The sequence below is a fragment of the Mus caroli genome, unplaced genomic scaffold (assembly GCF_978045245.1).
Source record: "Mus caroli unplaced genomic scaffold, Mus_caroli_1 scaffold_2, whole genome shotgun sequence".
Lineage (NCBI taxonomy): Eukaryota > Metazoa > Chordata > Mammalia > Rodentia > Muridae > Mus > Mus caroli.
In genome coordinates this window covers 139,487,237-139,514,334 of record NW_028227257.1, presented here as the reverse complement: position 1 = coordinate 139,514,334, position 27,098 = coordinate 139,487,237, and the positions used below count along the sequence as shown (strand labels likewise).

At 36.3% G+C, this 27,098-nt stretch overlaps 1 protein-coding gene across 3 annotated transcripts in view; it reads right to left on the bottom strand.

Annotated features, from left to right (window-relative positions):
* The window catches only part of Lrp1b (LDL receptor related protein 1B), a 2,026,300-nt gene that overhangs the window by 795,544 nt on the left and 1,203,658 nt on the right, over positions 1–27,098 (bottom strand). For all 3 annotated transcript variants that reach the window (XM_021181392.3, XM_029472167.2, XM_029472172.2), the window contains exons 19-20: positions 11,621–11,701; positions 10,954–11,121 (exon numbers count right to left, since the gene is read on the bottom strand). In XM_021181392.3, coding sequence (XP_021037051.1) covers positions 10,954–11,121; positions 11,621–11,701 — 249 coding nt within the window. The remainder of the gene's footprint in view (positions 1–10,953; positions 11,122–11,620; positions 11,702–27,098) is intronic.

Genomic DNA, 27,098 nt, shown 5'->3' with positions numbered 1-27,098 from the left:
AGACCCACTTATACTACTCCTTGGCATATACCCAAAAGATGCTTCAACATTCCACAAACACACTTGATCAACTATGTTCATAGCAGATTTATTCCTAAAAGCCAGAAACTGTAAACAACCTAGATGCCTCTCAACTGAAGAATGGATAAAGAAAATGTGGAACATATACTAAATGATATGATATTATAAAACAAAGGCATCATGAATTTTGCTAGCAAATGGAACTTGAGAATATCATCCTGAATGAGATAACCCAGTCCCAAAAGGATAGGCATGTGATGTTATCACTTAAAAGTGGATATTAGTCATAAAATAGATCACCAGCCATGCACTAGATCCTCTGCATATATATTATAACTTTCAGTTGAGTACTTTTCCAGGATTCCTGAGACTGTGTATGAGTGGGTCTCTGATTCTTGTGCCTGCCCTTGAGTTTGCTTTGTCTAGCCTCGATGTAATGGATTTGGCTTTATCTTATTATATTTTATTTTGTCAAATGATTTGTTAACTTTTAGAAGCCTGCTCTTTCCTAATTACAGACAGAAAGGGAAAGAATGGATTCTATAAGGAAGGAAGCTGGGGAGGAAGTGGGAGAAGTAGAGGGGGGGCTTTAATCAGGATATATTGTGTGAAAAGAAGAAGAAAAAAAACCCAAACAGTCTTTTTCTTGTTAACTGAGTGAAAATCCTTGAGTTTTCTTTGCAATTGATGTAAAAGTTGTTTGCACTAGTAAGGTTCAAATGAAATTTAAAGATATAATTTTACTTTTTTTGGATTTTTTATGCATTTACATTTCAAATGTTATTTTTTTCCTGATTTCCCCTCCAAAACCTCCTTTTGCCATTCTCCCTCCCCTTGCTCCGATGAGGGCGCTCCCACTCCCACCCACTCACTCTTAGTTTATCTTAAAAATAAACACATTTTAATTATGAATAAAATCCATTAATAATTAACATTATTTTGATATCTCAGCATTAACATTTTCAAAGAAAATAAATCAATCTGTGTGAGAGTAAAGTTAATCCATTCAATTTATATTTCATTGAAAATGGATATAACATTACCTAGCAATTAGATAGAGCTTAAATTTATATTGAATTGTGTTTTGTGAGGAAACAAATATAACATCACTGAGGCAAAAATGAAAAAAGAGAAAAACAATACCATGATTTTCCTCAATTACTTAATTTGCAAATTACTTTAAATTTCGAGTCAATGCTTCTTCTCAGTCAAATACACTGAGAATTACTGGCGGTGTTTTTATTTGTTTGTTTTTTGGTTGGTTTGTTGGTTGCTTTTGTATGTTGGTTTGTTTTTACATTTGTTTGTTCTTATCAGTCTGGTGGTTTCTCAGAAAATTGGACATGGTACTACCAGAGGATCCTGCAATACCTCTCCTGGGCATATATCCAGAAGATGTTCCAACTAGTAAGAAAGAAACATGCTCCACTATGTTCATAGCAGCCTTATTTATAATAGCCAGAAGCTGGAAAGAACCCAGATGCCCCTCAACAGAGGAATGGATACAAAAAATGTGGTACATTTACACAATGGAGTACTACTCAGCTATTAAAAGGAATGAATTTATGAAATTCCTAGGCAAATGGTTGGACCTAATGAGGGCATTATCCTAAGTGAGGTAACCCAATCACAAAAGAACGCAAATGATATGTACTCACTGATAAGTGGATATTAGCCCAGAAACTTAGGATACCCAAGATATAAGTTACAATTTGTAAAACACATGAAACTCAAGAAGAACGAAGACCAAAGTGTGGATACTTTGCCCCTTCATAGAAATGGGAGCAAAACACCCATGGAAGGAGTTACAGAGACAAGTTTGGAGCTGAAACAAAACGATGGACCATCTAGAGACTGCCATATCCAGCGATCCATCCCATAATCAGCCTCCAAATGCTGACACCATTGCATACACTAGCAAGATTGTGCTGATAGGACCCTGATATAGCAGTCTCCAGTGAGACTACCAGGGCCTAGCAAACACATAAATGGAAGCTCACAGTCAGCTATTGGATGGATCACAGGGTCCCCAATAGAGGAGCTAGAGAATGTACCCAAGGAGCTGAAGGGGTCTGCAACCCTATAGGTGGAACAACATTATGAACTAACCAGTACCCCGGAGCTCTTGACTCTAGCTGCATATGTATCGAAAGATGGCCTAGTCGGCCATCACTGGAAAGAGAGGCCCATTGGACTTGCAAACTTTATATGCCCCAATATAGGGGAATGCCAGGGCCAAAAAGTGGGAATGGGTGGGTAGGGGAGTGGGGGGGAGGGTATGGGGGACTTTTGGGATAGCATTGGAAATGTAATTGAGGAAAATACGTAATAGAAAAAATACAACAAAGAAATCACTGTGGATTAGTAAAGAGCAGAAATGTGTTTGCTCAAATGGCAGCTGTACAGACAGAACTCCATCTCACCCACGTCTACCTAATCTTGCTCATGTAGGGATAAAGTTTGGATGTTACATTCAGTTCAAGTTTGGCAACCCTACTTTGCTCTTCTGAATCCATTGATGAAGGGAAGACTACCCCCCTCCCCCCCAGTATCTCCCTCCATCATAACTGATCTGCATATACGTACTATGGTCCCCATTTATCCTTCCTAAATGAATACTTTTAAAATTTTTGCAAATAGCAAAAATTCACTTTGTGCAACTTCAGGATATTAAGTAGATTCTCTAAATCACAGAACTAACAAGCAAAAGGAGTAGAGGAGTGTATGCAAAAGGAGTAGAGGAGTGTATGCAAAAGGAGTAGAGGAGTGTATGCAAAAGGAGTAGAGGAGTGTATGCAAAAGGAGTAGAGGAGTGTATGCAAAAGGAGTAGAGGAGTGTATGCAAAAGGAGTAGAGGAGTGTATGCAAAAGGAGTAGAGGAGTGTATGCAAAAGGAGTAGAGGAGTGTATGCAAAAGGAGTAGAGGAGTGTATGCAAAAGGAGTAGAGGAGTGTATGCAAAAGGAGTAGAGGAGTGTATGCAAAAGGAGTAGAGGAGTGTATGCAAAAGGAAGGCAGAAGTCAATGTCTAGGTTTCATCACAAAACAATCAACAAAGAAGTTTAGAGACAGAGACTGAGCAGGAAGTGTGCTAATGGATGTTTTGTTTTTTTTAAAATTAGGTATTTTCTTCATTTACATTTCCAGTGCTATCCCAAAAGTCCCCCATACCCGCCCCCCACCCACACACACACACTCCTCTACCCACCCACTCCCACTTTTTGGCCCTGGCGTTCCCCTGTACTGAGGCATATAAAGTTTGCAAGTCCAATGGGCCTTTCTTTCCAGTGATGGCCGACTAGGCCATCTTTTGATACATATGCAGCTAGAGACAAGAGCTCCAGGGTACTGGTTAGTTCATCATGTTGTTCCAACTATAGGGTTGCAGACCCCTTCAGCTCCTTGGGTACTTTCTCTAGCTCCTCCATTGGGGGCCCTGTAATCCATCTAATAGTTGACTGAGAGCATCCACTTCTGTGTTTGCTAGGCCCCAGCATAGTCTCACAAGAGACAGCTATATCAGGGTCTGCAAGACTTTGCTGAAAGGACCCTAATGGATTTTTTTAAAAAGCTTTTACCACCCTGAAAACAGAAAATACACAGATTGAGCTATCAGTTGCCCAGAACCTAGGTCCTTCTTCTAAGGTAAATGAATAACAGGAAAAACAACAACAACAACAACAACAACACCTTACTGTTCTGTTGTCTGCTCTGCACAAGAAGGTGCTCTAAGAATGTAGAGGAAGGGAAGTTTGTGAAAGGAGAGAAACAAATCTATAGTATGAAGGAGCAGCATTTGAAGATAACAAACTTTTCTTACAATTTACCAAAATCTAAGAAATAATTAGAAAACACTATTTGAATGTTGCATGAAAGAAAAATAAGTGAAAGGAGCTCTCTAAATTAAATTTTGGTGTTTTGGTTCTTACATGAAAAAGACTAGACCCTGCTGCTTCATTTGACTATTTGATAGGGAAGTACCCGATGCAGGTGAGAATTCAAGTGTTGTGCTTCCTTTGTTTCACCTTTTTCTATTACCAAGGGAGTAGCCTAAATCTCCAGCTGAAAATCAGGTTTACACAACTGTTCTGAGTGCACATAGAACCCTAGATAGAAGGCTGGTCTGGCTTGTGGTACTTTCAACACTTCTTCATTTTCCAGTAAAACAGTTCAAATGATCATTTTTGTTGAAATCTGCAGAAAATATCTTCCTAATTCAAAAGCACAAGCCACAATACTTCATGTCCAAAAGCAAACAGACAAAAGCTAAAAAACCAAAAACCAAACAACTAAAACAAAACAAACAAACAAAAAAGCAGTTCTTTACACTCTAAACCGATGAGATTTTCTTTAGCTGAATACATGTCCTTATCTGTGACACAAAGTAATTCAGCTCATAGTCTGTGATCTTCTTCTTGCTTCCTAATTTTTTATATCTATAGAACAAACCTCTTATGAAAAGAAAAGATTTCAGAGAAAGACATTAAATTGTTTGTGTAGGAATGTCCACAGCTGCTCCAGTCGAAGGCTTCCAGAATCGATTTAATAAGATGAATTGTGAGAGATAAAGTAGATTAAAATTTAGAGGAAGGTCAGACAGACTTATCACTACTGTTTAATGTAAAGGTCAGAGACTGTAAAGCACCCATTGAGAATTCCATTACAATGGCCTGTAGTAAAAAGGAAAGGTGTTTTCTTCTTTCATCTTTACATAAAACCAAGTATATCCTTCAGAGAATGACAGTAATTGTTTGGAGATAATATAATATAAATGTCAGCTCACATAAAGTTAGAACAAACAGAATATGCTAAATAAAAATGTAAACAGCTGGCAGAGGAGAAACACATGATCTTTATAAAGAACTCAAGCTGTGAAATTCTGAACAAGTATCTTGAACTTTATGAATCAACACATGTTGGTTTATTTTTTGCCCCCATTTATCAGCATAAGTACCATTTCTCACTGGTACTTACTACTTAGACAGTAGATTTAAAAAAAAAAAGATTTAAAAATCCCTAACAACTTTATAGAAAATATATAGAAGAGAAATATCATATATCTTTATTTTATTTAATTCTGTATTGAAATTGCCAATAATTACTACATAAAAACGGCATTTTATTCAAAGGAGAGCAGACCTATATCAATACCGGGAAATTTGTACATCATTATGTAATGCCAGGTTCTTTTACATCATTTATGTATAAACCAGGATCTCAGTATATAAAAAGACTCAATACATATGGCATCTATTCTCTCAACATAAATAAAAGTTGTTTTCCAACAATAAATCTATGTAAATTATTATTAATGGTCCATTAAATTATTATTAAATGTGCACGCATGGGCACAAAAGTAAAGATACACTGAAATCATTCTGGTTTCTTTTTATAATTTGGGAACATCAAAAGCATGAGATAAGCATCAAGCAAGTTGTGCAGCAGCAATAAGTAGGTCCAGCGGCCAGACAGAAGACAGTAAAATGCAATGGCCAAGAACCATAATCAAATGTCCCTTTAAAGTGGAGGATGAAAGTATTTGAAGAATATTTCGTAAAAACTGCAATAATTAGATGAAATCTAAACTTGAAAAAAAACCTGTCACTTCCTCTATCATGAATATGCTAAATTATTTGATATCAACTTAATATTTTTAGAGGTGACTAATGTAAAGAAATAGCCACATAAGGAAATTAGCAGTATCTTATATCAAAAAGGTAAAATAAAGTTCAGATTTTGAAAAAGGCATGAGTAGAATGTTACATAATTTAAATAAATTAAACTGTCAAAGTGAGATAGGAATTACCTTATGCTTTTGTGATTTTAAGTATCAAGAGTGTCCAGGGTTCTTGTTTTACTATTTTACCTACAGATCTGAACACTCATAAGAAAAATTGATATCACTTTCGCAGAATATCTTTACTTATTAAAGTAATTTGAATGAGAATGGTCCTTATAGACTCATATATTTGAGTTGATGAAATGGTTTGGGAAGGATTAGGAAATGTGGCCTTTTTAGAGGAAGTATGCCATTATGGATGGGCTTTGGGTTTCAAAAGCCAACGCCATTCCCATTTAGTGTGCTCTCTATTCTGCCCCTGTTTCTCGCTGCTTGAAAGAAACTTTTAGTAAAAATATAAACAGCCATGTTTGGCTTTCAAGTGCTTCCCACATAATGGCTGATTCCAGCCAGTCATTTTAAAAATGTAAAGGAGAAATAGGCAAAACAAAAACTATTCACCTAAGGCAAGGCAAGAAAAAGAAACAAACAAACCCCACAAAAGTCATGGTTACACTCTGGAATTCAGTCTGGTGGTTCCTCAGAAAATTGGACATAGTATTACCCGAGGAACCAGTTATACAACTCCTCGGATATACCCAAAAGATGCTCCAACACATACCATGACATGCTCCACTGTTCGTAAAAGCCTTATATATAATAGCCAGAAGTTGGAAAGAACCCAGATGTCCTTCAACAGAGGAATGGATACAGAAAATGTAGTACTCCATTTACACAATGGACTACTACTCAGCTATTAAAAACAATGACTTCATGAAATTCTTAGGTAAATTGATGGAACCAGAAAATATCACCCTGAGTGAGGTAACCCAATCAAAATAGAAAACACATGGTATGCACTCACTGATAAGTAGATATTAGCCCAAAATCTAGGAATGCCCACGATACAATTCACAGACAACATGAAGCTCAAGAAGAAGGAAGAACAAAGTGTGGGTGCTTTGGTCTTTAGAAGGGGGAACAAAATACTCATGGGAGCAAATAGGGAGACAAAGTGTGGAGCAGAGCCTGAAGGAAAGGCCATCCAGAGTCTGCCCTACCTGGGAATCTATCCCATATACAGTCACCAGACCCAGAAACTATTGTGGATGCCAAGAAATGCATGCTAACAGGGTCCTGATATAGCTGTCTCCTGAGAGATTCTGCCAGAGCCTGACAAATACAGAGGCGGATGCTCTCAGCCAACAATTGGACTGAGCATGGGGTCCCCAGTGGAGGAGTTAGAGAAATGACTGAAGGAGCTGAAGAGGTTTGTAACCCCATAGGAAGAATAACAATATCAACCAACCAGATCATCCCCAAGTTCCCAGGGACTAAACCACCATCTAAGAAGTCATATAGAGGGACCTATGACTCCAACTGCATATGTGACCGAGGATGGTCTTTTCAGGCATCAATGGGAGAAGAGGCCCTTGGTCCTGTGAAGGCTGGATGCCCCAGTTTTGGGGAATATAAGGGTGGGGAGGCAGGAGTGGGTTGATGGGTGAGTGGGAGAATACCCTCATAAAAACAGAGGGATGGGGGTATGATATAGGGAGTTATTAGGGTTAAACCGGGAAAGGGGATAGCATTTGAAATGTAAATAAAGAAAATACGTAATTAAAAAAAAAAAGAGAGAGAGAGAAAAGATTCATGGTTACTACAAAAGAAATGAGACAGCAAAACAGAAAGTTCAGTTGAATTGTTGAGAGACAGGATCCAAAGCCAAGGAAAGGATAAAAATTTTGTGGAACTCTTGCTTTTTAAATAATTAATTATTAATTAATTAATCTATCTATCTATTTGTCTCAAATCCTTTCTCCCCTTTACCGCCCCCCAAGTCCCTCCCCTGATATCTCCTTCCCTTTGCCTCTGAAGGTGGTTTTCTACTACAAATTTTACTGTATTTTTTTTACCTCTCTGTGTCTCTTTATCTCTGTCTCTGTCTCTCTGTCACTCTCTTTTTTTCCTGTTTTCCTCTCAAATGCTGACTCTTTCACATGTGCTTGCATGTGTGTGTGTGAGAGTATGTGTGTATATGTGTAAAAGTGCTTTATGAAGACACTGTGTGTTCTTTGACTATAGTAAATTATGAGAAAACTGAACAACATAAAATTAAAAGACAAAGGGATAGAAGTTTGTTAATCCAGAAGAGATGTATTCTCCTAGGAATGCCTATCCATTTTGATAAATAAGCAACCATGGCCATAGATATAATTCCTTTATGAATGTGTTGTCAGTGAGAACACGAATTGAGTAAGAATTTTATCAAATGGACATTCTATATGGAAACTTTCATTATGTACTGCTTGCTTCCTTTGAAAATACCTTGAGTCTACAGGGGCTGTACCATATGCTCTGTCTTCCAAGAAGTACAGCAAAGGGCTGAGGAGTCATTTGGGGATTTAATGAGTTTTGACAACTAGTCTTCAAACTCAAGCCAGAAACTCCTGCTCTTTCTTCTGCAGCATGTTTTGAAACTGAAATACATGACTAATAACATAAATTCACTACTAGCCTTACGTGCATTATGTATAATAATACCTTTCTGTCTATATGCCAATATTATTTTATAACTTCCATACCAGAAAGTATAATCAAAATAATAAAGAATGAAACTAATGAATTTGATTTGAAATACTCTGGATTGTCTTTTCCTAAAGCCATCCTAGAGTGTCTTCTTTGCTCAATTCCTATCACCTGTCCTTATCCTGCAGCCTGTTTAATTAGAGAATCCTTGTGTAGTTTACAACTCAAAACTAAAAATAAGTCAAGCTCTCTCATATGTTTCTTGAAACATGTCCATGAATTATGTAGATTCTCTCAACAATGTCCTTACTATCCTACCACATAAGAAGGTCACCCTGACAATTTGGCCTTTAAAGCAGCAATATGTGGGGAAACTGAGTTGTAAACTATAAGCATTCCAATGTCTCTTCTCATATGATAATCCAACTGGAAGCACTCTCTAGAGTCTACAAGAGACTTTGGATAATTTCGAGGCTGAATGGTACTTTCAAAGTCCTTAATGTACAATGATGGTCTCTTAACTTGCAACAAATAAGCATAGGAAGGAGTGATAGAATCCTATTTCTCAGATGAAAATAAGTTAACTTAGGGCAATTTATCTTTTATAGCATATTATGGTGTCTTGCCAGCAGGCCACAGATGCACACCCTATGAGAAGCCTGAACAGGCATATGTGAGGAGGGCAAATGAGTTGAACTGCAGTGCAGTAATGAGGTGTCAACCACCCTCCAGATGAATGCTTCAAATATTTATCTTAAGAACAAAAATACCTTCTTGCAATTTTTTCTATGCCTGCTTAATAACCAGAGTTTTTATTTTATATATCTCAGGAATAAATCCATTGAGAGAGGCATGAGAAAGAAATGAAGAGAGGACATGAAATTATTGCATACTAGAGAATAAGAGACAGATAATATTTAATATTAACACTATGAATAATTCAATAGCCTCCTGATTTGAAGACAATTGAATTCAAATATCCACAGGAAAAAGTTTCCTAGTAATTTTCTGGTTCTTTTCTAGCTTCTATTGTTTACCTACCCACTCCAAAATTATTAATCATGTCAAGACCAACAACAGATTTTTTTTGTGTTTGCTTGTCTCAGGGATCAGGGATTGAACAGCCATATTTGAATCATTACTGTGATTTTTGTCTTATTGTCCAAAAAAAAAAAAGGAACCAATTGGCAAATTCTGACAAAATCCAGGGTCTTTCTTCTAAAAATCTAGTAGGCACCTAGCCATTCTTTCCAAAGACAGAGAGAATACCATATGAAAGAATATCCCTGAGACACTAGCACTCATGTGATTTGTGAAATAGTTGGAGAACACAGATGTATCTACTGAGGAAAGGCTTGGAAAACTAAACAGTCACAGTATAATTGATTTCCAGATTTCAACACTTTAAATAAAGAACACTATTGTTTGTCCGTGTGCATGTCACCTATTTAGAAGGAAACCATGGGTTTTTAATCATTTTAGTTATCCCCTTCCCCTCCCCCCTCTCTCCATGTTGCCATGGCCAGCCTCTGCTTCTCTAATCTTCCTCTCTCTGCCTTTCTACAATAGATGACTTAAACACCCCCACCAAAGAGAGAAAGACAGAAAGAAAGAATTGTCTATTAAATGATAAAGATGACAATATTGCTTATGAGCTAACACATTTCTGTGACTATAATATTGTTGTTATCTGAATATGGTGGTTTAAATAGGAATGGGACCCAAAGACTCGTGTGTTTCAATGCTTCATCCATACGGAGTGACACTATTAGGGAGTGTGGCCTTATTGAAATAGATGTGGGCTTGTTGGAGGAAGTGTGTCACTATGCATGCAGGTTCTGAGGTTTCTTATGCTTAAGCTATGCCCAGTGTGGCACAGAGTCTCCTGCTGCCTGTGGATCAAGATGTAGAACTCTCACCTCCTTCTCCAGCATGATATCTACTTGGACATTGCCTTCCTTCCCACTATGATGATAATGGACTAAACCTCTGAAACTGTAAGCCAGCTCCAATTAATTGTTTTCCTTTATGAGAGCTGTTTTGGTCTCAGTGTCTCTTCAAAGCAATAAAAGCATAAGGTACTACCTAACATGCCTGATAGTAGATGATGCTTTATAATGCAATGTATGCTATTGACAAGGTCTGCTTTATCACAGATATACTAAGAACTACAGCCATGAGCTCTTTGTTCTCTTTTATTTTATTCAGGTTAGCCAATTAGCTGGAAATAGAAATGTGGGGAAATAGACTTATTAAATGCTTATCTCAAATTTCAAGGAAAGAGATTTGACATAGTATTAAATGATAACTTTACATTTTGTATAATTATTTTTCCCTTTTGAGACACTTTAGAATTCGCATAAGATGGGTATAATGCTAACAAAATATTTAATGAATGTAGAAAGCAAAGGGCACAGAAATCAACAAGACAGTGGCTACCACTGAAGTAAGAAACCAGTAAGAAGAAAGAGAAAAATTAAAAAAACAGAGATCCTATTTTGTCCTGTTCTACATGTATATTCTTAAAGTGATGAACAATTAGTGTATGATATAATAATGAACTATAAATAGTTTAAACACATATCAAACTCTAGTGAGATTTCATAAGTAAATACCATTACTCACCCTCTTTTGTACAATTGATATGTGTTTCATCACTGAAGTCTCCACAGTCATTGTCACCATCACAGGCCCAATGCCCTGGGATACACCGACCACTTGAACATCTGAACTGGTCATCAAGGCAGGAGTGTACACAGCCCACCTCATCACTCCTGTCTCCACAGTCGTCATCTGGAAAGAAATACTGAAAGCTAGTAAAAACGTGGAAAAACATTTTTCTTTTACATTTATATCTTTTGTGTATATTTACTCATAATTTTAGAAAAGGAAAGGTAAATTCATAACCAAAATTTCCAAAGAACAGGCACTTTATTCAGATATTGCAAATTGGCATAGGGAAATTTCTGTAATGATTCATTAACTACCAATGTTACCTAAATGCTTTCGAACCTGAATTGTCTAGGTCATTTCCGTAATTATTCCCTATATTCATCTTTGGACATGGATATCTGAAAATGAAGCTCTGTCAGATCCCCATAGGGCAAATATCATGCTCCATTATCCTTAATGCTGATCTCCAGTGACATGCCAGCTTCCTGCTCACCACTTTTCTTAGCCACTTTGTTTGGCAGTACAAGTTTGTTTGCAATTCCCTTTGAAGGAAGCCAGACAGCCCAGACAGCTGTGCCCCAACCTGTTCAATGCTGTGCAGTGAGCAGTTGGTACTTGCCAGTGTCGCAGTGCCATTTGTTGCTGATGCATCTCCCACTCTTGCATATGAACTGAGTCAGAGGCTCACAGGTTGGAAATTCTGCGAAAGATGTAAAAAGAAATATAAGAAACATATCATGGATTGTGCTTGATTTGATTTCTATCCCATTTACTAGTGTGATCAGAATTCTAGTCCTCTAGAAAGGCACAGAAGACAGAAGATAAACTAATGTCATGATTATAACTTCTTAAGGATATTAAGGAGAAGGTCTTAATGTCAGAACATCACTTAAATGTCTGAAATGAGGAATTTCTAGACATCATAAGCCCAGGAAAATCATTGAATGGCATATCATTAGAACTCATCATATTTTCTGTAATTCACATGCAGGGCCAACCTTGCCTTGGTGAATTATAGCAACAAGAGCTCTGCTGTGCTGGTACAAAATATTGTTTCTGTACATTTGAACTGTAGCACTTTTCTAAATTCAGAGAGCTAAGCAGGATCATCAAGGGTAACACTGACCTATGAAGGATGCCAACATTGCAAAGGAAAATAAATTAATTAACTAATGAAGTCAGTTTAGTTGCTACCTAGTATTTATGAAGTCTTTGACACTGTGAATTAAAATCTAAAAAAAGGAGCAAAAACTGAGAAAAACTGATGCAGATTTTAAAAATGAGACTAAATCAATTAATATAAATTAAGCCAATAGGATAAAAACACCGCTTTCCTATCCCTTACATAACAATAATGAATAACATTTATCATAAAAGACACATAATTGACATAGTAAATCCAATTAGCAATTTTAATATTCTAGTAAATCCAGAAACCAATACTAGCATAATAATAATTGATAATTATTAAAATTAATAAAAACTTAATAATAGTCAGAGAAAAATAATGTGCTGAACATTTCAGCAAAATTTTGAACTGAGGGTTTTGCAGGAAAAAATAGTACTATCTTTATATACAGGTAGAGGAAATGATTCATGTAAAGATTTGAAGATTTCTCAGAATAAGGACATTTCTCTCAAGAAAACATAGAATCATAATCAACATATTTTCTTTATAACGGGTTACTTAATAATCTTAAAATATTTTACAGAAAAAGAATGAACAATTTTAGAAGATATAATCTTTGGACTTCTTAAGAGACATTTAAAATAAATTGTTGTTGGGCATACTACAGTTAGGGTGACCAAATTTTTGTTGTTTTTTAATCTAACTAATAGTTACACATCTATTAGCTGCTTACCATCTTATTTGTAGTTTTGAATTTGGAATTTTGAGCACTAGTTAATGTGAAGAAAAATATAAAAACACACAAACAAATTAACAAACAAAAAAACCTACCATATTTATCATCTTTAACAAATGAGGGGGCACAAACTCGGCAGACAGTCCCACGGTCCCCAGAGAACGCTCCACGCCCCAGGCGTCCTAGCATACTCAGGATTTATTTATTTATTTATTTATTTATTTATGATTTTGTTGTTTTGTTTTGTTTTTTGACTTTGGTGTTTTGTTTTATTTTGTTTTGTGACAGGGTTTTGCTGTATAGTCCCGTCTGTCCTGGAACTTACTTTGTAGACCAGCCTGGCCTCGAACTCAGAAATCCTCCTGCCTCTGCCTCCCAAGTGCTGGGATTAAAGGTGTGTTCCACCACCTCCCAGCCACACTCAGGATCTTAGGATCACTGGTAAGTGGAACACATGTGTTCCAAAACAACTGAGAGGGGCCTGTGCCAGCAGGATGAGGGACATCGGAAACCTGCCCTACCAGTGGCTGGGGTTCATTGCAGTCTGCGCCTGCCCCTGGCCACCTTGGGCAGGAACTCAGAGGACAGTCCCACTGTCCCCAGAGGACTCTCCACTGCAGGCACCCTAGAATGCCCAGCACCCTAGAATCACTTGTCTGGGTTAAAGAAGAAGCTTCTTAGAAAACCACGAAGATGGAATTATAAGAATTCTTGCCTGGCATTTGAATGATGGCTTTTTTTTTTTTTGGTTCTGCACACCATCCCTGCCAGAGGAGAGTCAGGCTCCAGAGGGGGCTCTTACTTTAAGATTCAGGCAAGAGCATCAGCTTGTATTCTAGGTCTCTCAGAGACCAGTCCTCAAAGGAGAGCACACGGGCCACAGAAGAAACAGAGCTTCTTAGACAGGGTTCCTTCAGGCCTTCATCTTCAGCCAGGAGGTAGAGCTGAGCTCCAGACCTCTATGCACCTGCCTTGCAAGAGAAGAGCTTGCCTGAAGAGAGTAATCTGACCACTGGGACTCAGGAGAGAGTTGGACTCCATGGAGTGCTGGGAGAGGCTAACAGAATCACAGGAGGAACAAGCTCCAGCCAGAGACAACTATAACAACTAATGCCAGAGATTACCAGATGGCAAAAGGCAAACGTAAGAATCTTACTAACAGAAACCAAGACTAGTCAGCATCATCAGAACCCAGCACTCCCACCAAGGCAAGTCCTGGATATAACAATACACTACAAAAGCAAGATTTGGAGTTAAAAATCATATCTCATGATGCTGGTAGGCCAATTTTCCTAATGAATATCGATGCAAAAATTCTCAATAAAATTCTTGCAAACAGAATCGAAGAACATATCAAAACGACCATCCATCATGATCAAGTAGGCTTCATCTCAGGGATGCAGGGTTGGTTTAATATATGGAAATCCATCTACATAATCCACTATGTAAACAAACTAAAAGACAAAAACCACATGATCATCTCTTTAGATGCTGAGAAAGCATTTGACAAAATCCAACACCCATTCATGATAAAAGACTTGGAAAGATCAGGAATTCAAGGCCCATAACTAAACATAATAAAAGCAATATATACCAAACCAGTAGCCAACATCAAACTAAATGGAGAGAAACTCGAAGCAATCCCATTAAAATTAGGGACTAGACAAGGCTGCCCACTTTCTCCCTAGCTTCAATATAGTACTTAAAGTCTTAGCCAGAGCAATTAGACAACAAAAGGAGATGAAGGGAATGCAAATTGGATAGGGAGAATTCAAAATATCACTATTTGCAGATGATATGATAATATATAATATATATGTATTATATATGCAGTTGTGTATATATATATACATATTTCTAAAAATCCTACCAGAGAACTCCTAAACCTAATAAACAGCTTCAGTGCAGTATCTGGATATAAAATTAACTCAAATAAATCAGTGGCCTTTCTCTACACAAGGGATAAGCAGGCTGAGAAAGAAATTAGGGAAACAACACCCTTTACAATAGTCACAAATAATATAAAATACCTTGGTGTGACTCTAAATAAGGAAGTGAAAGATCTGTATGATAAGAACTTCAATTCTCTGAAGAAAGAAATGTAAGAAGAACTCAGAAGATGGAAACATCTCCCATGCTCATGGATTGGCAGGATTAACATAGTCAAAATGGCTATCTTGTTGAAAGCAATCTACAGATTCAATGCAATCCCCATCAAAATTCCAACTCAATACTTCACCAGGTTAGAAAGGGCACTTGGCAAATTTATCTGGAATAACAAAAAACATAGGATAGCAAAAACTATTCTCAACAATAAAAGAAACTCTGTTGGAATCACCATGCCTGCCCTCAAGCTGTACTACAGAGCAATTTATAAAACAAACAAACAACAACAACAACAACAAAAACTGTGTGGTACTGGTACAGCACCAGACAGGTAGATCAATTGAATAGAATTGAAGACCCAGAAATGAACCCACACACCTATGGTCTCTCAATGTTTGACAAGGGAACTAAAACCATCCTCTGGATAAAAGACAGCATTTTCAACAAGTGGTGCTGGCTCAACTAGCAGTTATCATGTTGAAGAATGTGAATTGATCCATCCTTATCCCCTTGTACAAAGCTCAAGTCTATGTGGATCAAGGAATTCCACATAAAACCAGAGACACTGAAACTTATAGAGGAGAAAGTGGGGGAAAGCCTTGAAGATATGGATACAGGGGAAAAATTCCTGAACAGAACATCGATAGCTTATGCTTTAAGATTGAGAATTGAAAAATGGGACCTCATAAAATTGCAAAGCTTCTGTAAGGCAAAGTATACTGTCAATGAGACAAAAATGCCACCAACAGATTGGGAAAGGATCTTTACCAATCCTAAATCCAATATGGGACTAATATCCAATACATATTAAGAACTCAAGAAGCTGGACTCCAGAAAAAAAACATTAAAAAATGGGGTACAGAGCTAAACAATAAATTCTCAACTGACATAGTTCTACAGGAAGAGCCAGCAGTACCTCTCTCCTGGGCATATACCCAGAAGATGTTCCAACTTGTAATAAGGACACATGCTCCACTATGTTCATAGCAACCTTATTTATAATAGCCAGAAGCTGGAAAGAACCCAGATTTCCCTCAACAAAGGAAAGGATACAGAAAATGTGGTACATTTACACAATGGAATACTACTCAGCTATTAAAAACAATGAATTTATGAAATTCCTAGGCAAATGGATGGATCTGGAGGCTATCATCCTGAGTGAGGAGCCCAAACACAAAAGAACTCACATGATATGCACTCACTGATAAGTGGATATTCGCCCAGAAACTTAGAATACACAAGATACAATTCTCAAAACACATGAAACTCATGAAGAAGAAAGACCAAAGTGTGAATAGTTCATTCCTTCTTTGTGTGGGGATCCAAATACCCATAGAAGGAGTTACAGAGACAAATTTCAGAGCTGAGCCGGAAGGATGGACCGTCCAGAGACTGCCTCACCCGGGGATCCATCCCATAAACAAGCACCAAACCCAGACAGTATTGCATATGCCAGCAACATTTTGCTGACAGGACTCTGACAGAGCTGTTACTTGTGAGGCCTTGCCAGTGCCTGGCAAACACAGAAGTGGATGCTCACAGTCAGCTATTCGATGGAATACATGGCCCACAATGAAGGAGCTAGAGAACATACCCAAAGAGCTAAAGTGGTCTGCAACCCTATAGGAGGAGCAACAATATGAACTAACCAGTACCCCCCAGAGCTTGTGTCTCCAGTTGCATATGTAGCAGAGGATGGCCTAGTAGCCCATCAGTGGGAGGAAAGTCCCTTGGTCTTGCGAAGATTATATGCCCCATTATAGGGGAATGACAGAGCTAGGAAGCGGGAGTGGGTGGGCTGGGGAGCAGGGCAGGGGGAGGGTATAGGGTACTTTCAGGATTGCATTTGAAATGTAAATGAAAAAAATATCTAATAAAAAACTTTTTTGGAAAAACAAAACAAAACAACAAAAACCAAATGAGAAACACAGATAATGCCCAATCATTTTGGCCTTGAGGAATTAATGGCTCAGAGAAGTACTACGGGCCCCTGATCATCAATGTCTCCCAACACAGGAATACTCTTCTTAAAGCCATAAGGTTATTCCTGTTTCTATCATATTTTAATTTTCTATATCATATCTAATTTTCTCCCATAATCTACCCAAATTGATATTTTCTTTTCTTATATTATAAATTGCCACATTATTCAATTAAATGTATAGTTCTGATCTTTATCAGATATGCATTTTTAAATATTTACATTATTTTAATATTTGGTTCCCTTTTTTTTGTTGTTGTTGTTCAGACTTACAGTTCCAGCATTGGCTGGGGCAGAGACAAGATGTTCCTTGTGGTTTATAAGTATGAAGCATACAATGGATAAATGCTCGCCATCCTAGCATTGAGTAAGAATAAGGTAAGGGGCTTCCTCAGCCTCATAGCAAGGCCTCTTTGGACAGATGACCTAATCCAGGTGTTCAAATCCCAGACTGTGAGTAATCTCTCCTTCTGTCTGTCTCTGTCTCTGTCTCTGTCTCTGTCTCTGTCTCTGTCTCTGTCTCTCTCTCTCTCTCGATATATATATATGTATATATATATTTATATAATCTTATATACATGTGAATATATATTAAAAATACAAGGGTAGGGGTTGGTGGTGATGTTAGGAAAGGGATATAGGTAGGGGTAGAGGTTAGGGTATGGATAGGAGTGGGGTTTAGGGTAGGGTATGTATATGGGTATGAATAAGTGTTAAGGTTTTAAAAAATAAATTTATTCTATAAGTATATTTTACTTATAAATATAATAAATTTATTTAATAATAAATCATATTTTATTTAATTATTTAAATAAATTAAATTATTTTTCATTTTAGTCATTAAATTTAAATTTTACTTCAATTTAATTTAAATACATTAAATTAAAACATTTATTTAATAATAGATAAAAAGTAATTAAATCTATTTTATTATAATAAATACTATAATACTATAAATATGAATATATAAATTTATAAATATATAAATTTTACACACACATACATATGCACAACATATACATTTGTAATCACAAAAGTACCCACATGTCTACATATCTAGCTGTGCATGTACAATAGACTGTGGGAGGGCAGTAAGGGAGAGGTGGAGAGAGAAAAACAGAAAGACAGAGAGACAAGGGCAGAGAGACAGAAGACAGAAAAAGAGACACACAGAGAAAAAGGGAGGGTAAGGCTGGAAGAGAGAAAAGAGAGGCAGGGAGAAGAAAGAGAGATATGCTTGTAATAAAACCGGAGAGACATTGGGACATAAATATAATTTAAAAATATAGTGAAAAGGAGACAAATTTCAACAATGAAATAAAAAGAGGGAAATGTAAATCAAAGATAACTATGGAAGCCAGCCCCTGTGCTTTGAATGTTATGGTTAGAAAAACATGAAATCAAGGCTAGACAAGGATAGGCAGGAAGACTCTGCCACAAAAACTGAGTAATGAAAGAATAAATCTAAGCCAGGTATGGTGGGGCATGCCTTTAATCCCAACACTTGGGAGGCAGAGTCAGAGGCAGGCAGATTTCTGAGTTCGAGGCCAGGCTGGTCTACAAAGTGAGTTCCAGGACAGCCAGGGTTACACAGAGAAACTCTGTCTCAAAAAACAAACAAACAAACAAACAAACAAATAAACAAAAAGAAAGAAAAAGAAAAAGAAAGAATAAATCTAAAATCAACTCAGTTTCGGTGTCTAGAAGATCCATATACGCCGGGCGTGGTGGCGCACGCCTTTAATCCCAGCACTCGGGAGGCAGAGGCAGGCGGATTTCTGAGTTCGAGGCCAGTCTGGTCTACAAAGTGAGTTCCAGGACAGCCAGAGCTATGCAGAGAAACCCTGTCTCGAAAAAACCAAAAAAAACCAAAAAAAAAAAAAAAAAAGAAAATCCATATACCTTCTGCTCACATAGAATTTAACATGAACACTTGTTTCATGATGGTGTCACACTCCTGATTCCTCTGTCCAGCCTCTTGAATGTGGTGACTGCACTGTTCCTTTCTCCCGCTATCATATGAATATGAATTTAACATTTGAAATGAAGATCTAAAAGTTCTAATTTATTTTGTCTGTATTACGTTAATATACTGCCATGCATTTTTATGTTTGCAAAAGAATTAAGTATAATAATTGTGCTTTTTCTGACTTCATATGAATACAGCATCCTGAAGGTTAGTAAATAGTGAAATGTAATTCTGACACCTAAGAAATTCCTGAGCTCATTTCCACTTTGCAGAAAGTAGTGGCAGGCATCAAATAAGTGGAGTAACTGCTGGGTTAAATGTCAAAATTATTACTTATGTTGTATAATAGTGTCAAGTGCACAATGCATTTTAAGAGGACTACATGTAATATAGGGCTTTCACTTGCCACTAAGTAAAAAGGTAACAGATCACTGATTTCTTACTATCCTACCATTAGTGCCCAATGTAGGCAGCAATGATGTCTAGTTACTGTATACACCTTACCCTAAAATATGAAAAACACCTTAAGCCTCTTGATGTTAATATGTCCCTCTTTCATATTAGTGCTATTTTAACATTTAAAATTAGTGTCTAAATATTGTAGTCCATTTTCGTGTTGTGTTCTATTAAAATACTATCATGGATTTTTATTTTTGACAAATAACTAAGTAATCAGGGCTATCTTGACTTCATATATATACTTCATATATATGTATACTTTGATTTAAATCTTTCAATACAAAGCATAGAACAATTAGAAATATTTACAGATTAATTCTACAAAGGACAAATGTGACAAACCAAAGGAAATCTCATTTTACCCTGTTAAAATTACAGCGGGGAAGAAAAACTACATTTTACCTTGGTGATTACTTCAACTACATAAAACATTTAAGATGGATCAATGGGCTGTTACTTTTTTATTGTTACAGGTAGTTTGCTCAATTTGTCTATTCTAGCGTTTTCTTAAAGTTTACTATAATGCTACATGAATGGCATTATCTAAATGGCTATAATTTTCTCTGGGTATCACCATTTGTCTAGCATGTACCACTTAGGAGAATGTTTCCCATGTATACCACCTTCAGGTACAATTTTTTTTTTCCTGCCGCTTACCTAAATATTGCCTTCCCTTTAGAAGACTCCAGCTAAGTAATTTTCATTCAAGTATCAAATTCATGTAGCCAATAGCCTATATAATAGAGCTGACATTTCTGCCAAATGTGTGGGAGTATACAGATATTCATATGAAATTAGAAGATAAGGTAATAATATCATAGGCATCCAGGTTTAGAAAGGATGCCTTAAGGAGACTCCAATCATTCTGCCTTTACTGCTTCCTTAATACATGGCAACTGCAGGCCTGAAATTGTCATTTCTAAATGCTAATGAGAAATAAATTATACTACTCAACTAAGGACACTTCACAAGTGCAGCAAGAAGCAGAGAAAATTCAGAATTACTATGACTGACATCAGAACACTTTAGTTTTCATATGCTGCCAAGATCATTACCAAGAACATTTAATGATGCTGCAGCAGAGGAAGATTTGGAAAAGGTCAAAGGTTGCATTCTTCATTCTGCTTTTCATTTGAAATCTGATTTGTGCCTGCTGAAATGAATAAAATTCACTGTTGATACGGGAAATGAAATAATGTTTTCAAAAGTTACTCATGTTGGAACGCATCTAGTGAGAGAGACTGTTCAGATATTGCTATTAGCTGTTTCTCTCAAGGATCTGGACTCTTATAAAACAGATTGCTTATTTTTATGGCTGTCTTTTATTTATACAAATTTTCAATTTGGTACTGTTTAATATAATAAATGGTTTAAGTGAAATTAGAATAGTTAATATTATGTGAATGTCAGCTTTCTAGTAGACATACAATAGTAGATACATTTTAAAGTTTCATACTTGTAAACATATTTGGAGTAAGTATAGCATACCACTTTTAATTTGGTATATTCCATAGGTCAGATTATAAAAGATTCAATGTGATAAAGACATTATAAGTCTAAGTATAGTACAGGTTTTATGCTTCTTACTACTTTTCTACATTTTACTTCATTTACTTACTTTCTTTATATCTTTTTTTTTTCTTTTTTGGTAAAGGGGCATTAGATGGGACACAGATGCAATCTTTTATAAAGACTATAAGCTTCTTGGAGATATAACCTTGAATACATATTTTGACCTTATGAGTAATTTATGCAATACCTAGTATAGTTATTTAAATCTTGGACCTTCGATTATTAGTGTGTACAGAAAAAATAAAAATACTGCAAAAGGCTATTTAAGATCTTTATTTCAAATTTTATTACACTTAGATTTCTAGGTTATAGAAATACATTATAGAAAATGAATGAGTGAGTAAAAGTATGAATACCTGAGGTGCAGAAAACAAAGGGATCATTCTCTTTTCTCAGCTATAGGAAATCTAGTTGGAAAAATATTTGGAGAATTATTAAACACATGACTTCAAAAATATCCAACAAATGCTAGCACATAGGCTGGGCTGATGATATCTGTAACTGAGATTTTTCAGTGTTATGCAGGGTTGAGAAGCATTCATGTTCAGTCCAAACATTACTGGGCAGTGACAGTCAGGAGGGGAAGCAGCAGCAGACACTGCCCTTGGGCTGCCAGAGGGCTTTTTAGATACAAGTATTTAAGAAGTCGTATGAGATATGCAGCGGTTCATTAGAAAGTTAGCTTCAGATGATTTTGTTCAGCTGTAGGCTGACAGGAGCCCTGAGTGAATTTCAGGTATTCTACTCTATGCTGTGGTTGATCTGTAGGCCAAGCATATTATATCTGCTTCTGGGTTACAGTATTTTCAAGTCACAGTACACTTGTCAGAATGTGCCTATCAAAAAGCAAGGTAATCTGTATTCTTGCAAAATATAGAAACATCAAAAATCACTTTAGGAGGTTTCAACTTTCTTCTAGAAAGAAGAGACATAAGGACATGTGATTCAACTATCCAGGTTAGAGCAGATAAGTGGGTGAAGGTAGGTATTGGAATGTTTTAGATCATACAAGACTCAAACCTTCAAAAGCCCTTAATTGATAGTGTGCAAAAGCTTGGAGAAGCAGAAAGAATTTCGTAAGGGCATTTTTCAGAATATGTTTGGGAGAGGTTTTTAGAAATTCTGTGTTTAGGTGGCAGAGCCCTAGAAGGAGAAGAAAATGCGTGGGAGTATGTAAAGAACAACAATAACAAAACTTTATGAAAAACAGTAACTGGTCTAGCAATAGAACAGCTGCAAAAGAAACAAATAGTAAATACTATAATGTGTTGTCAAAAGTGTATAAAAATGTAAGATTAATGGGAACGATGTTCAAAATATGACATTTGCTTGGTGCTTGCATATATAAATGTTTATTTTGCCTATAAATTGAGAAGTTGGAATATTATTGTCAATATAGAGAAGGATACAGTACTGTAGTTCCACTTAATATGTGGATCACAGCATGATCCTAGCATGTTAAAGGTCTAAACTCGAGTTTCATTGTCAATTTAAATCTACTTGTAGCTTAAAGAAGCTCTCAGAAATCTGGACTGTGAGTGAAAAGCTTTTGTTCTCTCCTAAAAACCAATAACAATCTCATTTATTTCACAAACGGTACTTTACAACTTGGGAAAATGTCCATGTAAAAAACTAGGGTGAAGATTAATAGAAGACTTTTAATAAAATGTATAAAAGTCCCCATGGTACACATTCCTAGACATAGCCATATAGGAATGCCACAGAGGCACACAAATAGTATCTGAACATTACATGTTCTCAAAATTCAAAATTATGAAAAATAACTTTTCTGAAGAATAGAAAAGGTCATAAAAATCTTGGCAACTAAAGTTCAGCAGATTTAACCAAAAATAGGATTAGCTTGACAGAATTGTCAGATATGTAAAACATTAACTATATCTGTAAAGATTACAGATAGAAAGCAAATGAATAATATAATAAATTTAGTATATTTAAATGATTAAGACAAAAATAAATAAATACACTAAAACTAAAGGCAAATATGAAAAGAAACAATTAGGACATCTGAAAATAAAAATAATTCTTGGAAATACAAGTTGAAAGAATGAGGTAAATTACATAGCAGCACACTGAAGTATTGAATTATATTTTAAAATTAGCTTTCTGTAGAGTTTCTATAGGCATTTTTATATATCCTTAGTTTAATTAATTTACTTCTTGCCTGAACTCATGAATAAACAATTGATCATCAGTATTCACGCCCTCTTCTTTCATACTGAAAAATAATGTTTCAAGCAGATGTACCCCAAGTGGGAAGGAGTCATGCATGGGGACACCTGGAGAACTGGAAAGAGAAAAATAGGGGATTGGCTTTGATAATATTTCATGGTATACATGAAATGAATTCATGAAGAATAAAATTAAAACTAATGTTGGTTAAACTAAAAAATCTAAAGAGATTACCATATCTACATACTAAAGGGTGAAAAGATATATAAAAGATAACCATGGAGACAGAAATAAATATTACAAAGACATGGTAGCAGAAATTATGGAAATGTCATATTGAAATAATTTCTAAGTATACGTGAGTGATAAGATTCAAGGAGAGCTATAACCAGCTCCCAGGCACTACACAGCAGAAGGGCAGGAATAGTAAGAACCAATTCTTGAATCAGATTTGACTTGCAAAAATTCACAATATTAAATCAAAAGAAATACATCTACTTCCCTGTAAAGGGATGTGAGCTTTAGAAAGCAGTGTGCTTCCTTTCTCAAAGCACATGGAGGGTTGTACAGAGGTGAAACGGTCAGCAAAATGTCGCAGAAAAACTCAGCAATGCCCGGCACTGAATGCAAGAAGGAGGCATCAGTGGGCAGAAGCGTGGGAGCTGCTTAGAGACATTCATACAGTGTTTGCCCACATCTAGGGAAAACAAAATCTCAGAGATGCTTGGACAACAATTATGTAAGAGGGGTTTGGAGGGAAGTAAATTTATGAATTTACAGTCCTCAGTATATGGGTGGAAAGAAGAGCAATATATAAAACTGTATACATTTCCTGACAATTGAGAAGACTCCAAGAATCAGTCTGATGATTGTAAGCAGAGCTTAGCTCTGTTGATGGCAATCTGTACATGCATGAGTTCTGATGGGACAAAACCTGCAATGTGGAAACTGAAATCACTGGCCCTCTTGTCTGCTGTTCTTACTACTGCCATTACAACTGCTATCAATATTACTATTTATTATTGTTACTGTTACTATTATTACTTACATTTTAGTGAAGTAAAATTTTTCAGACCTAAACAATGAGATCATGTCTAAAAGTGGCAGCTACTCCTGGCAGCAAAGGTGATTGGAATTAAAACAAGTCCATGTTCAATTACCCTAAAGCTAGTAAACAATATAGTCATGTTAGTTGGATCAAAAACTTATTAAAGGAATTAGCTTCAGTGAAGAATATAAAATTCAATAAAAATTTGGTAGATAAATGTTTACTAGCTCATACACCTTCATATTACAGTAAAAAATACACATGGATGAATTAAATTATGTAGATTAAACTTGCCATGTCCTATAAGGCTACATTTCTGGAAATGTTCTTCTGTGTTGAGTATGTGTATGTGTGTGTGTGTGTGTGTGTTTGTGTGTGTGTGCAGGCACACACATGCACATGCCTAAAATCACATACTCCAAGGGAACATGTGTGAAATTATTTTATTTTGAGATAATATCCTTTTGAAATTAAATAACATTTTTAATATGCTGTATAAAATTACATCATATTTTTATGATACTAATCCTAACACAGCAATAATTCATTGAAGCTGTGTGTAAGCAGAAGGAACCTATTACACAGCATACTTTGTAATCAGTTTCATTGTTGCTACTTTGAAAGTTTATACCTTTTAGAGAAAAGGGGACTGCAGAGCACAAAGAAACTTTTAGGGCAAATAGCAGGGGAAAGGATTCCTGTGTCCATGTTCAATGATTTATTGGAAAGATAAAAATACAATTCTGGTCTTATATTATTCAGGCATTTCCCTTTCTTTTCACATACAGAGAAAGCAAACACACAAGGCATTGTGCACATACATGGGAGACTAAAGTGAGAATGTTGCAAGTTCAAAGCCAGACTAGGAACAGACTCCCCTATCTGGAGGAAATGGTGACACAGTTAAAGTAAAGCACTTAGAAGTCTAAGTGAATTACATATCCAAGAGAAGTTTCTTAGCTTAATCAAATATGTCTGCTTTCTTTACAGCACCCATACTGGAGCCAGACACAGTTACGTGTATAGAGTACATTCTGTTTCTGTTTGATATGACGTGTGTTGAGGATTAAATTCTGAGCACCACAGATATCAGATAAATAATCTTGCTACTAGACCTTCATCTTAAGTTTTGTACACAACTTTATAGATTTCACTCTTGTCATTTTAGCTAAAGACTTCCTCATATATATGTAATTAATATGAAAATTTCCAACAAACAAACAAACTACTATGGATCATTATAATGTTCAGCTATGGTTGCACATTTGTGGTCAAGTGTATGCTTTGAAATGACATGGGCTGGCCCACTTTCAAAAATGTTTTTATGGGAGCTAGAGAAATGGCTCAGTGGTTAAGAGCACAGTCTATTCTTATGAAGGACCTGAGTTTGGGTCCCAGAATCATATCGGGTGACTCACACCTGCATGTAACTTCAGCTTCATCGTGATCCAATGTCTCTGAGATTCTTGGAGCCTGTAGTCACATCTACCCACATGCAGATACATGTACATGCACACAATTAAAAATAGAAAATGTTGCCAGGCGTGGTGGTGCACGCCTTTAATCCCAGCACCCAGGAGGCAGAGGCAGGCTTACTTCTGAGTTCGAGGCCAACCTGGTCTACAGAGTGAGTTCCAGGACAGGCAAGGCTACACAGAGAAACCCTGTCTCGAAAAACCAAAAAAAAAAAAAAGTAAAATGTTATAACGAGATAGTGAACTTGTAATATTTTCAGGTGTCCAACCACAAGAGGGCAGTCATGTTGATCCTCATTCAGGCATAAAAGTTTGATCATGATAACTAGTATACATTTATAGAACACAGTACTTGTCCTAATTTGTGAGGTTTCATTACAATAGGAAGACAACATTAGTGAGAGCTTCAAACCTACGTTGTATCTAATCTGTGGCAATTGACATATAAAATGATAGGCACATATTGCCAATGCAGCATTCATAGACAGCCATCAACTGGATCACTGTGAAGGTTTTGTTACGTAAATATATTTTGAAGGAATGCTGAAAAGGAGGATTGAACTTAGGGCATTGATCACTATTGGACAGATTTAGGCACTCAAAATATTCATTCACTCATTTGTTTGTTAGATTTCTTGATATGGAGTATCTCTTGAGTCCATGGTGGTTTAGAAGTTGCTATATAGACCATCTGACTTTGAATTTGCAGCTATCCATATATTCTTCTCAACAACAGGGATAAGGAAGATACACTTCTCTAAGCACAAGCACTGAAGCTTAACAAGGACACAAAGAGGTCATTTTAAAGTGACTTAGAGAATAAGATTAACATTGATATTAACCTTCTAATAGAATCAGAGAACAAATTAATAAATGGTGCAGTTATGGTGTCTAGCTAGAAAGACAATTTCCCTAAATCTGGATTGGCTGTTGGAAATACATGTATTTCCTATTCAGCCTATCAAGAGAGAAATGAGTTATGTTATGTGTGTGTGTGTGTGTGTGTGTGTATGTGTGTGTGTGTGTATCACATACACATTGTATATGTGTTCCTGTGTTTGCATGTCTGAAGGCCCGGCAATATTTGCATGGGATGCCTTATTCATTTGAGATAGGGTTTCTCACTGAGTCTGCAGCTGGGGAAGTGTCCAGCAAGTCCAGTTGATTTTTCCAGTTTCCACCCTCCATACTTCTGGGATTACAGATATGTGTGTCCAATAGCTGGGATACTATCACAGGTTTTCATTCTAAGCCATCGCCTCAGCTCAGGTTATTTTTATTGTTGCTCTTTATATAGGAAAGGAAACACATTTCAAAAGAAATAGTTTTTCAAGGTTATTGTTAAGATAGCTAAATACAATAAGAATACATAAAAAATTGAATGAAATTAATAAACTAGATCATTCTTCATCTATTCATGCATTTATTCATC